General features: G+C 41.4%; 1 protein-coding gene across 2 annotated transcripts in view; it reads left to right on the forward strand.

Annotated features, from left to right (window-relative positions):
* Positions 1-789: 789 nt before the first annotated feature.
* LOC137429183 (leucine-rich repeat and immunoglobulin-like domain-containing nogo receptor-interacting protein 1) overlaps positions 790-12,228 on the forward strand; it is a 54,133-nt gene continuing 42,694 nt past the window's right edge. Inside the window, exon 1 of one of the 2 annotated variants that reach the window (XM_068119182.2) lies at positions 790-841. Coding sequence is in view for 1 of the 2 variants with exons in the window: in XM_078779463.1 (XP_078635589.1) it covers positions 2,490-2,539 (50 nt within the window). In the remaining variant the exon portion in view is untranslated. Of the gene's footprint in view, positions 842-2,366; positions 2,540-12,228 lie in introns of those variants that run through there. The other variant, XM_078779463.1, reaches the window with a different exon arrangement.

The raw sequence follows: 12,228 nt of genomic DNA on the forward strand, positions 1-12,228 counted from the left end.
ATGCTGATGCTGCAGGTTGCTTCTGTAAACTTAACTGACAAACCACTATGTAGTTCTTCACATTTTACCTTTGTCATGCCATGCCTCATCTGGCCAGCACGTGATAGTACACCAAACTCTCTGGCTGAATTTTAATACCCTTGGACAAATTGGGTTAGACCCTAAAATGCTTCCTAAGAGTAAGAAAAAAAATATCCCAAACCAATTAAAAGGGTTTTCACAAACTACATGTTCAATCCACATGACTGTACATTATATGCATATGCTGCATGAATCGACCTTACACTGACTGACGTGACTGCACATCATCATTTACTTTTCATATTGATCTTAAGCTCAGGGAGAACCTTTTACATGCATCACATTGTGGACAAAAAGACGAGTACATATCGGTGTATACTTTCACATGAATACAAGGACATGCGTAGATAGTAGAGGAGCACATATGGTAAACGGGACATGACCATGGGCTGGGTTCGCTGCATCATGAGCCAGGAGTGTTTTGAACAAATCAATCGCCCTTCCTTTCTCTTGTAATCCTTCATGTTTATCCGCTTTATAGATGGACATCTGTTGTCTCCAATGGTCTGAACAAGCGTTATCCAAGCCAAGCGAAACACGACAAACGAGCGCTTTGACGCAGATAATAATGAGATGGAATATACTATAAGCAAAGCGACGTAGAGGAGGAGCAAAACTGGGGAAGGAAGAAGAAGAAGAAGAAGAAGAAGAAGAGGAGAGAGAGAGAAACGGAGCGCGCGAAGGGGCGGGGTTAAAGAACGGGCACGCGCACTCTCCTGTGTTGCTGAGAGAACGACCCGGGGAGATAGAGGCGTCGCAGGTGAGGCGATATCATAGTACATATAATGGAGCCATTTGGATTGTAATAATTGTCGATTGCACTTTTTTCGCGTCGCACGCTGGAAGTACAATGGCAATTGTTATTAATGATTTTTATTTGATGCAATTACCTCAGAGAACTGGATGTATAACAAGAGCCCGAGCGTGCCTCGTAATGTCCCATCGTGTGTTCGTGCCTCGGGTTCGTGCGCAATTTCCTAACCCTCTTAACAACGACTTCATCCCTCCCTCCTCCGCCCTCCCTCGGTCCTCATCATCCTCGCAATTTGATTCATCCTCGTAAGGGACCCGACCCCTCCGACGTACCCTCGCCAAGGGCTGCGGCGTTTGTTTTCATATCACGAAACGTCGTCTATCCGAGTCTGACAAAGTTACGTGTTCATCAGGCTAATCTACTCCCAAGCAACTTATCATGCGATCCTCACATTTGTCCGTTTCCTTGTGGACCACGAAGTTCGCGTGACGGGGAACACAACGAACATGGGCGCGCCATTGACTGGTTGTTGATTGGACCTTTTGTAAGCCTTCGTGACCTTATAGTCTCGTGACCTTTTGTGCGATAATGTAAAAAAAAAAAAAAAAAAAAAAATTTCTATTTTTCCCATCGAGTTCGCAGGGTGGGTTGCTGATCTGAGGTTTTGTAATCGTAATCAAATGGTTTAATTCCAAAATTTACAGAGCACGTGGTCCAAGGACTAAAAAAAAAGAAAAAAAAAAAGAAGTTTTATCGGGTTAAAACAAAATGGAGTAGTATTGATTATAAATAAAAAAAAGAATTGATGATCATCGAGCTGTTAGGTGAGTAATGTACCTGTGTACCTGCACAAAACGTGAGTAATGTACCTGCACATGTGTCACAGCATTGAATTGTTGATTTATGTTCAAATGTCTATTTTTTGTTGAATATTCTACTAATCGATGTAACCTAGATCCGGTTAGAGCATCCGCTTCTAGTCTAGGAGGTCGGTGGTTCAAATCCAGACTGAGTCATACTAAAGACTTTTTTAAATGGTGCGTGCCCCTTCCTTGCTTAGGGTTCAGCATTAAAAGGTTAAGGGCAAATTAAGGACAATCCCCAAAGGAGGAAATTCCTCCTTAGGAAATGCCCCGCTCAGTGCGGTGGGAAAGGTGGCACCGTTGTTGTGACGTCACGGGTACAGGAGTGCCCAGGGAGGTGACAGCACTTTCCCCAAGCTCGGTGGCTGTGGTGTGTGTGCGTGTGTGTGCATGCGTGTGTGTGCATGCGTGTGTGTGCATGCGTGTGTGTGTGCATGCGTGTGTGTGCGTGTGCATGTGTGTGTGTGCATGCTTGTGTGCGTGCGTGTGTGCGTCTGTCAGCTCCACTGTGAGAGTAGATCCTCCTGTTTAAAAAAAAAAGAAGCATTCCTTCATTAAATTTTACCCCTTAAAATAGATTTACATTTCCAATATCTGCCCTATAATTACCTGTATCACCAGAGATGGATGGAGGTTATGTACTTATACATTCCTGTTTGTTTGTTTGTTTGATTGTTTGTTTGTCTGTGAGCAGGATACCTCAAAAAGGCATGGACGGATTTGGACGTAACTTGGTGGACAGGTTGGGTGTGTGACAAGGACAAAATGATTCGATTTTGGTGAAGATCCGGATGCAGATCTGGCCTATGAGTGGGATACAAAACGTTCCGGCCTGGAGGAGGTATGCTCTGTAGGCCGTTCTAGCTTAAACTGACATCATATTGGTCTAAATCATTGTTGACTCGGTTCCAGATGACCAATTGACCTCCCCCAGAGAATGATTAGGCTATATCCCTGATGGGCCTGAAAGACCAACTCGCTGCCATCCAATCGCAAGGATTAGCCGAGCGAAGTAGCCCTGACGAACGTGATGAGCGATTTACTCTGAGTGAGCAAGTTCAAACTTGCACAGGGGATAGAATGGAGCCAGAGCATTTACAAAAATAAACATTTATGTCACTGCAAATTTATTTACAGTCACAATTCCCATGCAATAACATATTCGTTTGTTCATCCACTTGTAACAGCGAATGTTAACTTCGACAAACTCGCATGGATTGTATTGTTACGCAGGCAAGCACAGATGATAAATCGTTCACTCATGGGAGCAAATGATTGCAGAGAACTTGGCTTTTAAGTCTGCACAGAGAAATGTTGATATTAGAAACACAAAAGATGCAACTAGACAAACACACAAGAAAGAATGACGTTTGGAGCTCTTTTCTCTGATTAACATTCTTGTTTAAATGGAATGGGGTGGTCTATGAGGTTCTGAATCGGTACCAGCAGATCGACGAGGTGACAGGGAGGAGGTAACATACAAAAAAACAAAAACCTCACAATTGGTCCAAAAACTTGTAACACTAGAGAGTTCACAGTGTTCAAATATATAATTCAATTGAAATAAAATAATGATTTTAAAGCTCGTATAAAAACAATTCCACAAGTTTAGTGCTGTTGATGCAGTCGTAGACACCACCCTATTTAACATGTGCAAGTGCTGATAACTGGGGTTTTTTGGAAGTGACAAGAAGGCGATATGTGTTCTACAGTGTTTAAATATATAATTCAATTTATATATAATAATGATTTTAAAGCTCATATAAAAACAATTCCGCAAGTTTTGTGCTGTTGATGCAGTTTTATACACCACCCTATTTAACATGTCCAAGTACTGATAACTGGGGTTTTTTGGAAGTGACAAGAAGGCGATAAGTGTTCTACAGTGTTTAAATATATAATTCAATTTATATATAACTAGGGCGTGCCCGTACGTGGGTGCAAAAAAACATGCGTGCAAACAACAACAACAAAAAAAAACTTTGAAACCACGTGGCAGTAACGACCACAGAACCCCCCCCTCTATTTACATGAAATGGTTTGGTCCATTCGCAAAGCCAAAGCGAACGGCTTGCGAGTACGGTAGAACCCCCCCTCTATTTACATGAAATGGTTTGGTCCATTCGCAAAGCCAAAGCGAACGGCTTGCGTTACTTTTACCAATAGCTCGGTAACTACTTCTCCGATTAATATGAAACCTTGAAAAGGCACATCCTCAGGTCCCCAGCAATATACCTGGCAAGTTTCAAGTATATCGGACCCGTGGTTGTCGAGAAACAGCGGTCACAGACAAACAAACACACAGACACACACACAGACACACACACAGACACACACACAGACACACACACACACAGAGATTACTGGAATTATAGATTACTAGGGCGTGCCCGTACGTGGGTGCAAAAAAACATGCGTGCAAACAACAACAACAAAAAAAAACTTTGAAACCACGTGGCAGTAACGACCACAGAACCCCCCCCCTCTATTTACATGAAATGGTTTGGTCCATTCGCAAAGCCAAAGCGAACGGCTTGCGAGTACGGTAGAACCCCCCCCCCCCCCCTCTATTTACATGAAATGGTTTGGTCCATTCGCAAAGCCAAAGCGAACGGCGAACGGCTAAATCGCCATAGCTCGGTAACTACTTCTCCGATTAATATGAAACCTTGAAAAGGCACATCCTCAGGTCCCCAGCAATATACCTGGCAAGTTTCAAGTATATCGGACCCGTGGTTGTCGAGAAACAGCGGTCACAGACAAACAAACACACAGACACACACACAGACACACACACACACAGAGATTACTGGAATTATAGATAGATTATATATAAATATAATGATTTTAAAGCTCATATAAAAACAATTCCGCAAGTTTAGTGCTGTTAATGCGGGTTTTATACACCACCCTATTTAACATGTCCATGTACTGAAAACTGGAGATTTTTGGAAGTGACAAGAAGGCGATATGTGTTCTACAGTGTTTAAATATACTAGGGCATTGCCCGTACTATATCTATATCTAAAATTATATCCCCCCCCCCTCTATTTACATGAAATGGTTTGGTCCAAAGCGAACGGCTTCCGGAGTTTGGTAAAGAAATCGCCATCGCGTGCACAAACGCGCAGGAAAGCGAATGAATCGCAAATTCGTTTTTATTAGTTTTAAAACATAGTTTAACGCCAACATAGTTTGCAAACGTGAAATAAATGAATACGCTCTCAAATGTGCCATCCGAGGCAGAGTGTGTCCGCCACGTTCGGCACACGCGATAGTTCGCTGCTCTCTGATTGGTTGAATCGTTTTTTGGACATAGCTCGGTAAGTAATTGTCCGATTAATATGAAACCTTGAAAAGGCACATCCTCGGGTCCCCAGCAATATACCTGGCAAGTTAAAAGTATATCGGACCCGTGGTTGTCGAGAAACAGCGGTCACAGACAAACAAACGTACAAACAGAGATTACTGGAATTATAGATAGATAATTCAATTTAAATAAAATAATGATTTTAAAGCTCGTATAAAAACAATTCCGCACGTTTAGTGCTGTTAATGCAGTTTTATACACCACCCTATTTAACATGTCCATGTACTGAAAACTGGGGTTTTTTGGAAGTAACAAGAAGGCGATATGTGTTCTACAGTGTTTAAATATATAATTCAATTTATATGTAATAATGATTTCAAAGCTTGTATAAAAACAATTCCGCACGTTTAGTGCTGTTAATGCAGTCGTAGACACCACCCTATTTAACATGTCCAAGTACTGATAACTGGGGTTTTTTGGAAGTAACAAGAAGGCGATATGTGTTCTACAGTGTTTAAATATATAATTCAATTTATATATAATAATGATTTCAAAGCTTGTATAAAAACAATTTCCCGACCCGGATCTCAGTCAACGGAACATCTTCTCTTCTGGACTTGGTTATGACTAACTTCCCTGAAAATGTCTGCTGCTCTTCTTCTGCTCCGATCGGAACATCTGATCATGTCCTTGTTAAAGTGGACATCTCTCTGACCATCCTCAGGGAGCCTGCTCAGCGTCGACGAGTCTGGCATTTCACTCAGGCCAACTGGCACGGTCTTCAAGCAGCCATCAATCATCTGGACTGGTCTCCCATCTCTACCACCTCTGACATCAACTCATCCTGGGAATTCTTCCAAAGTAAATTGCTCTCTCTCATGCACAGATTTATCCCATCTCGTCTTCAGTTGTCATACCCTTCCTCCCGTCCATGGTACACGGAATCTTGTGGTGAGGCTGTTGCCCAGAAACAACTTGCCTTCGTCTCCTGGAAAGCAAATCCAACGGAAGGAAATCTCATTTCCTTTCACAAAGCCCGAAACAAGTGTGTGTCCACCCTCAGGAGAGCCAGGAAACAATATCTCTCCGTTCTCAAGACCGAACTCTCTTATCTGTCTCCCTCTTCCAAATCCTGGTGGCGTCTGGTCAAATCCGTTTCTGGTGTTTGTTCCCCCTCCATCCCCTCCCTTACCTCAAACGGCTACACAGCTGACTCCGCACGTGAAAAAGCTGAATGCCTCAACTCTGTGTTTGCCTCTAAATCTTGTGTCCCAAACCCATCCCTCTCTGTACCCACCATACCCAGTCGTACCCTGCTGCTCCTGGACTCCGTGTCCTTTCCTCCTGACAAGGTGGAAAAGTTTCTGTCAACCCTCGACTCTGATTCTGCAACTGGACCCGATGGCATCAGCCCACGGGTCCTAAAATCCTGCTCTGCTGCTCTATCTCACCCTCTCTCTGTTCTCTTCACCCTCTCTTTTGCTCAAGGTCAACTGCCATCTGCTTGGAAATCAGCCAACATCATCGCTTTGCACAAAAAAGGTGCAAAAACAGATCCTAGCAACTACAGACCAATCAGCCTTCTCCCAATTATCAGCAAAGTCATGGAATCCATCATTGCTTCTGATATGAAATATTTCCTCTTCTCCAATGGCTTGATCTCTGATCATCAATTTGGTTTCAGACCAGGTCACTCTACTCTGGACATGCTGCTTCTGCTGTCTCAACAATGGATGGAGGTCCTCAATGCCAAACAGGAAATTAGAGCTGTCTCCCTCGACATATCACGTGCCTTCGACACGGTCTGGCACCCCGCTCTGCTCACCAAACTCTCCTCCTTTGGTATCCATGGAAATCTCCACGCATGGCTGGCGGACTTCCTCTCTAGTCGTCGTCAACGTGTGGCCCTGAATGGGTTTCTCTCATCTCCTCTTCCTGTTCAGGCTGGAGTTCCCCAAGGCAGTGTTCTGGGCCCCGTGCTTTTTCTGGTCTTCATCAATGATCTCTCTGACTCTCTCGAAAATCCTCTCTATCTCTTTGCTGATGACTCCACTCTCTGCCGCTCCATTCCTCTTCCCTCAGATCGGCAGTCTGCTGCCTCCTCACTCTCTGAAGACCTGGACAAAATCACAGACTGGTCAAACAAGTGGAACATGTCTTTCAATCCTGACAAATCTCACACTCTTACTATGTCTCTCCGAAAAGATCGACTGGACAACCCTCCCATCTACTTTCTCAACAATCCTCTCCAAGAAGTTCTGTCGCTCAAGATTTTGGGTCTCACTATCTGCCATGATCTTTCTTGGGAAAACCACATTTCCAAGCTGGCCTCCAAAGCCAGTCGCCGACTGGGCATCCTCCGTCGTGCGAAGTCCTTCCTCGGCACACCTGAGCTCCTCACCACATACAAGGCTTTCATCCGCAGCTCAATGGAATACTGTTCTCCCCTATGGGCCGGTGCTCCTGCCTCACACCTAGCTCGGCTTCACGCTGTTGAAACCAAAGCTTTCAGAATTATTGGAATCTCCCGCGATGAAGCTATCTCTGAGGGCCTTTCACTCACTCACCGCAGGCAGGTAGGTGGTCTTTCTGTCTTCTACCGACTCCTCTCCGGCCTTGCACCCCCAGCTCTCTCTGTGCTCTGTCCCCCAAATATTCCTACAGGTCGCACAAGATCTGCCAGCAACCCTCTGATGGTTAAACTGCCGAAATCTCGGCTCTCCGCTCACCTTCACTCTTTCATTCCTCTTTTCTCCCGCCTCTGGAACAAACTCCCTCACTCCCTTCAATCCCACTCCTCCCTCCAGGTCTTTAAAACAGCTGTTCACCACCATCTCTTATCTTCCCCCATCCAAAACCTTGATCTTTTCTACCCCCGCTAATTCACCCCAGATCCACCTTGTTTGAAATTCCAACTTCTTTCCTGGAAGTCCTGGCAGTGTCCATATGTTTTATACCTCTCGCACTGCCCCCTTCCCACGCCCCCCCCCCCCCCCAAAGCCCTCGCCCTCTCTCAGATCTCTCGATGTCTCCATGTCTCTCGGTCCCTGCTCTCAAATGTTGTGTTTGTGTCCTTCCCCCTCTCTCCCCATCTTGTCTACCGCTCCCTATGTTATATGTTTTATGTGTCGGTTTGTCTTTCTGTGTGATTAATGTTCGCTCTTTCACGAGCCTCGATATTGTATACAAAAAAAAAAGAAAAAAAGAAAAAAAAGAAAGAAAAGGAGTTTAGCGCTGTTGATGCAGTTGTACACCACCCTATTTAACATGTCCAAGTAATGAAAACTGGAGGTTTTTGGAAGTGACAAGAAGGTGATATGTGTTCTACAGTGTTTAAATATATAATTCAATTTATATATAATAATGATTTTAAAGCTTGTATAAAAACAATTTCAGGAGTTTAGCGCTGTTGATGCAGTTGTAGACACCACCCTATTGAACATGTCCAAGTGCTGATAACTGGAGGTTTTTGGAAGTGACAAGAAGGCGATATGTGTTCTACAGTGTTTAAATATATAATTCAATTTATATGTAATAATGATTTCAAAGCTTGTATAAAAACAATTCCGCACGTTTAGTGCTGTTAATGCAGTCGTAGACACCACCCTATTTAACATGTCCAAGTACTGATAACTGGGGTTTTTTGGAAGTAACAAGAAGGCGATATGTGTTCTACAGTGTTTAAATATATAATTCAATTTATATATAATAATGATTTCAAAGCTTGTATAAAAACAATTTCAGGAGTTTAGCGCTGTTGATGCAGTTGTAGACACCACCCTATTGAACATGTCCAAGTGCTGATAACTGGAGGTTTTTGGAAGTAACAAGAAGGCGATATGTGTTCTACAGTGTTTAAATATATAATTCAATTTATATATAATAATGATTTTAAAGCTTGTATAAAAACAATTTCAGGAGTTTAGCGCTGTTGATGCAGTTGTAGACACCACCCTATTGAACATGTCCAAGTGCTGATAACTGGAGGTTTTTGGAAGTGACAAGAAGGCGATATGTGTTCTACAGTGTTTAAATATATAATTCAATTTATATATAATAATGATTTCAAAGCTCGTATAAAAACAATTTCAGGAGTTTAGCGCTATTGATGTAGTTGTACACCACCCTATTTAACATGTCGAAGTACTGAAAACTGGAGGTTTTTGGAAGTGACAAGAAGGCGATATGTGTTCTACAGTGTTTAAATATATAATTCAATTTATATATAATAATGATTTTAAAGCTTGTATAAAAACAATTCCGCACGTTTAGTGCTGTTAATGCAGTCGTAGACACCACCCTATTTAACATGTCCAAGTGCTGATAACTGGGGTTTTTTGGAAGTAACAAGAAGGCGATATGTGTTCTACAGTGTTTAAATATATAATTCAATTTATATATAATAATGATTTTAAAGCTTGTATAAAAACAATTCCGCACGTTTAGTGCTGTTAATGCAGTCGTAGACACCACCCTATTTAACATGTCCAAGTGCTGATAACTGGGGTTTTTTGGAAGTAACAAGAAGGTGATATGTGTTCTACAGTGTTTAAATATATAATTCAATTTATATATAATAATGATTTCAAAGCTTGTATAAAAACAATTCCGCACGTTTAGTGCTGTTAATGCAGTCGTAGACACCACCCTATTTAACATGTCCAAGTACTGATAACTGGGGTTTTTTGGAAGTGACAAGAAGGCGATAAGTGTTCTACAGTGTTTAAATATATAATTCAATTTATATATAATGATTTTAAAGCTCATATAAAAACAATTCCGCAAGTTTAGTGCTGTTAATGCAGTTTTATACACCACCCTATTTAACATGTCCATGTACTGAAAACTGGAGATTTTTGGAAGTGACAAGAAGGCGATATGTGTTCTACAGTGTTTAAATATATAATTCAATTTAAATAAAATAATGATTTTAAAGCTCGTATAAAAACAATTCCGCACGTTTAGTGCTGTTAATGCAGTTTTATACACCACCCTATTTAACATGTCCATGTACTGAAAACTGGGGTTTTTTGGAAGTAACAAGAAGGCGATATGTGTTCTACAGTGTTTAAATATATAATTCAATTTATATGTAATAATGATTTCAAAGCTTGTATAAAAACAATTTCAGGAGTTTAGCGCTGTTGATGCAGTTGTGCACCACCCTATTTAACATGTCCAAGTACTGAAAACTGGAGGTTTTTGGAAGTGACAAGAAGGTGATATGTGTTCCACAGTGTTTAAATATATAATTCAATTTATATATAATAATGATTTTAAAGCTTGTATAAAAACAATTTCAGGAGTTTAGCGCTGTTGATGCAGTTGTAGACACCACCCTATTGAACATGTCCAAGTGCTGAAAACTGGAGGTTTTTGGAAGTGACAAGAAGGCGATATGTGTTCTACAGTGTTTAAATATATAATTCAATTAATATATAATAATGATTTTAAAGCTTGTATAAAAACAATTCCGCACGTTTAGTGCTGTTAATGCAGTCGTAGACACCACCCTATTTAACATGTCCAAGTGCTGATAACTGGGGTTTTTTGGAAGTAACAAGAAGGCGATATGTGTTCTACAGTGTTTAAATATATAATTCAATTTATATATAATAATGATTTCAAAGCTTGTATAAAAACAATTCCGCACGTTTAGTGCTGTTAATGCAGTCGTAGACACCACCCTATTTAACATGTCCAAGTACTGATAACTGGGGTTTTTTGGAAGTAACAAGAAGGCGATATGTGTTCTACAGTGTTTAAATATATAATTCAATTTATATATAATAATGATTTCAAAGCTTGTATAAAAACAATTTCAGGAGTTTAGCGCTGTTGATGCAGTTGTAGACACCACCCTATTTAACATGTCCAAGTACTGAAAACTGGAGGTTTTTGGAAGTGACAAGAAGGCGATATGTGTTCTACTGTGTTTAAATATATACTTCAATTTAAATAAAATAATTTTTTTAAAGCTCGTATAAAAACAATTCCGCAAGTTTAGTGCTGTTGATGCAGTTGTAGACCACCCTATTTAACATGTCCAAGTACTGATAACTGGGGTTTTTTGGAAGAGACAAGAAGGCGAGTCGTGTTCTAAATAAAGTGCTTAGATATGTAATTCAATTGAAATAAAATAATAATTTTAAAGCTCATATAAAGAAATTGATTCCAGAATTTAAATGCCAATAACACAGTGGCTATTTATACACCACCTTATCTAACATGTTATATTAGTTATTTGTGCATGTTGTTTGTGACCTTTATAACGTCGTTAAAAACGGTAAGTTTCCTTTTGGGAATGATTTTCAATTTTGTTTGACTTCCAGGCAGACAGAGTAAAAGAATTACCTCATTTCTCTCTGCGCATGTACGATCCGGACAAATTCAGAGCCAAAGTACGTACTGCTAAACTACAGGTTCATGTTCCGATTCGTGTTCAAAATATAACATTCAATTGAAATAAAGTTGTTCCTCGATCATAAATGACGTTGGTGAATGGACAGATGGACGGATGGACAGACAGAAGTAAACCAATTGTTTAACTGTGCTTTTCGCTTCGTGCGCAGGGTAAACATGCTCGTTTCTAGCAAGGCCTAAACACCAGCATGCAGGCACAGAATCACTCTCTCGATAGAGTCGAGGGGAAATTGAAGCTGCATGTCAGAAACGGTTTCACTCAGGCTGTCATATAAAAAAATAAAAAAAAATAACCACCTTTAGAGGCCATTTTTCCCCGCAAAGCGGGGGTTGGCCTTTTTCGGGAACCGTGGTTGTTGTCGTTTTTCGGTCCCCTTTTTTGAAGCAATGTTTTACGGCCAGATGCCCTTCCTGACGCCAACCCTTTTTGCCACCTTTAACGACAAACAGGGAATTACCAGTGAACTGGTACTCAATTTGCCGACCTCGGAAGGATGACAGGCTGAGTCAACCCCCCTGGCGTTAATTCAGCGATCGACCGAGATTCGAACCCAGGACCCTAGGATCCTAAGCCGGCACCCTAGCCGCTAGCCCAACACCAGGGACCTAGCCCAACACCAACACCACCTTGTCATATAAGACATTGCCTATTCGTCCTCGTTGTTTCAGGTGGTCGCACATGGACATTCTCTCTGCCGGAAGTGCTTGCACTGCATTTCCGGGTTTGTCTCAAGTTATTGTCATCTCGTTCTCAGCATTAGGGGATTCCAAATAACCTCTCACATTTGCTATATGGG

This window comes from Myxine glutinosa, chromosome 6 (genome assembly GCF_964187855.1).
Source record: "Myxine glutinosa chromosome 6, kmMyxGlut1.1, whole genome shotgun sequence".
In the NCBI taxonomy this organism is placed as follows: Eukaryota; Metazoa; Chordata; class Myxini; order Myxiniformes; family Myxinidae; genus Myxine; species Myxine glutinosa.